The following is a 2,663-nucleotide window of genomic DNA, read 5'->3' on the forward strand; positions in this document are numbered from 1 at the left end:
ACAGTTGACACAACTCCCAGGCATGCCAGTCTGCAGGCTGATGGGACCTAACCCTAACCCTAACCCCCAGAACCTGCATCCCTGACCCTGCATGGCACCTTCCTCTCAGGATTAACTGAAGGAATGTGGTTATCACTGTTTTAGTTACTTATCAATGTAATGTTTTCATTTGGCGTTTTTATCCAAAACAACGTTCCGGACAGCGTGGATTTGAACTTGCAACCTCTTGATCCTCAAACTTGTGTTTGGTTTCCGTGGTAGAGGTGTGTTTTTCCATGTTTGCGTTCTTCGATCTGGTTTAAAAGCTGTTTTCTTCTTCATGTTTCAGGGCTTAGTGTACTGCAGTGGCTGAGTGTGCTCCAGACCAAACAGAAACATGTATGAACAAAGGATGAATCCAAAAACTTTATCTCCATTCAAATGATTTATTCAAAACAAGTCATAAATACAGATCATGTCTCCAACAACAATCCACGAAACGCTGATGCTTTGAATCAGATAATAAATATGTTAAATTATGTTAAGTTAAATAAATATGATTATTACTGCTTTGACATAACTAACAAGTTCCAAAACAATCTACTCCTCCTGGCTTCTGATTGGACCGTCTGCTTGCCCTCTATGTTGTGATTGGATGATCTGCTCCGATGCCTGTATTGTGATTGGACCAACTGCTCCGACTCCAGCGCTGTGATTGGTGGGTGAGACTATTTGGAACGTTTTGAACCAATCTCTGAGGCGACTTGGAACACTTCCTTCAGCTCATTCAGAGCTTTTCTCTGGACCAATTTGTCCTCCACCTGCACACACACACACACACACACATTAGTAATGTACTCTGCCTGTACACACACAGTTTCTTTAAAATGGCTGACAGGTTTACACATTTATCCGTAAGATGAATTAAGTTCAACATTACTTCCAACTTCTCTAGCGTATTTGTGTATAGTGTATCAATGTATAATCAATATATTCACATTCACATAATTTTTGTTATGTTCCTATGTAAAGCCTTTTCGGGTGTAAGAAAGGTGCTATATAAATGCAGGTTCCTATTACTATAATTTATTATTATTGTTGTTGTGGTGCTGTGAGCTTGTGGTGTGTTGCGGTCACTCACCTGGACTGCGTCCAGCTTGTGCAGCAAGGTGTGCAGGCGGGGGTTCTCACTCTGGAACACATGCTTCTTCAGGTGTAGCACCTGATCCCGCAGAAGCTCCAGGTGGGTGTGCTGGGTTTGAGCGCCGGGGTCGGCCAGCATGGAGGAGAGCATCTTGACGTACACGGACAACGTAGCATTCAGCAGCAATATCTGCTGGTGTCTCTGCGAGGGGTTGGAAATCAATTAACCAATTAGCTCATTAGTCAATTAATCAATTGGTGGGATTGTTAGAGGAGCCTTTGTGTGAATGCTGTTTTAACAATTAAGATTTTTAACCGGACCAAATCGACCACAACTGTTTTACCGGAAGTGAGGGGATGTGTGTGTGAGTGGGGGGGGGGGGGGGGGTCCTCAGGGGGTGGAGTTAATGTGGGAGGAGTTACCTGGAGGGTGGTGTTGATGTCTTTCAGCAGGACCAGGAAGATGGGTTTGGGTACCAGAGAGGGATCCTTCAGATTCTGCAAGAATCACACACACACTCTCTCATGTGTGTGTGTGTGTGTGTGATTCTGCTTGATCATGTGTGTGTGTGTGTGTGTGAGGGTGTGTGTGTGTTTACTCACGTAAGGTTCCTCGAGAGCCTGCATGTGTGTCTCCATGGCCGGTGAGACATAGATGGGACTGGCCTGCACACTGCCCACACCCACACAGGTCAGAAGCAGCACCAGCACCACGGCAGAACCCATCAGAACCTCTTCGCTTTCTCCTAGAACCCGCTCGTCTTCCGGAATCCTCTCACAGGTCTTCAGAACCTTTAGAACCTTCGTCGTCGCCTTCCAACGCTTCAGTCGCTCCTGAAAGTGTGTCAGATGGTGCTGCTGGTCTCTCTGTCTGAACACTCTGCAGCTCACTGTGGAGTTCTTCTGAAACACTCCTGCCGGTCTCCTCTGGTGTGTGTGTGTTTGTGTTGATGTGCAGCGACTGGTCCGCCCTGAGTCAGAGTGTGTGAGCAGTGTCTTCATGGTGTCTGTGAGGGTTTATATACTGTGTGAGGACGGCCCTCACAGGAGGACACCCCCAGCTCTGGTTTGGGGTTTTGGTGGTTCCTCATCTCCATTTCCCTTCAAGATCAAGTCTGCTCCTAAATCAAGGCTGACACGTGAAGTCCCTCAGTCTCCTCCCTCTGTCAAGCTGACGTTAACCCTGACCCTAGCCCCAACCTCCACGCTGCCTCGAAACCAGCACTCTTTAGGTGCTCTCCAGGGATGTCTGTGTGTGTGTTTACGCTTGTGTGTTTATGTATGCCTGTGTATGTGTGTGTTTATGTATGTATGTGTTTATGTGTGTGTGTCTGTGTGTGTCTGTGCATGTATGTAAATGTAAATGTATGTATATGTGTGTGTGTGTGGGTGGGGGTCATGTTCTACCTGCTTGCCAGTCTGCACCACAGGCTGAAAAAATGCTGTGTACGTTTGACCACTGAAGCTTTGATAAGAATGACATCACCTTTCCCTGCACTGTGCACTGTGACTTACTGGGAACTGTGTGTGTGTGTGTGTGT

The 2,663-nt window shown here is 46.6% G+C and overlaps 1 protein-coding gene across 1 annotated transcript; it reads right to left on the minus strand.

The window, feature by feature from the left end:
• Window positions 1–456: 456 nt before the first annotated feature.
• LOC134038018 (uncharacterized) lies at window positions 457–2,124 on the minus strand. Its single transcript, XM_062483610.1, has 4 exons — window positions 1,726–2,124; window positions 1,546–1,620; window positions 1,121–1,324; window positions 457–800 (listed from the first exon to the last, which is right to left on the minus strand). Exons 1-4 carry the CDS (start codon window positions 2,122–2,124, stop codon window positions 708–710), a joined length of 771 nt encoding a protein of 256 aa, XP_062339594.1. The 3' UTR covers window positions 457–707.
• Window positions 2,125–2,663: the final 539 nt, after the last annotated feature.

Source organism: Osmerus eperlanus, chromosome 17 (assembly GCF_963692335.1).
Source record: "Osmerus eperlanus chromosome 17, fOsmEpe2.1, whole genome shotgun sequence".
Taxonomy (NCBI): domain Eukaryota; kingdom Metazoa; phylum Chordata; class Actinopteri; order Osmeriformes; family Osmeridae; genus Osmerus; species Osmerus eperlanus.

Bases quoted from the DNA above. Each gene is read 5' to 3' on its own strand.
- LOC134038018 (XM_062483610.1), bottom strand. From the start codon at position 2,124: ATGAAGACACTGCTCACACACTCTGACTCAGGGCGGACCAGTCGCTGC. The intron at 1,621-1,725 runs GTGAGTAAACAC...TGATTCTTGCAG, and splicing joins AGGCTCTCGAGGAACCTTAC to AATCTGAAGGATCCCTCTCT. The intron at 801-1,120 runs GTGAGTGACCGC...GTGTGTGTGCAG, and splicing joins ACAAGCTGGACGCAGTCCAG to GTGGAGGACAAATTGGTCCA.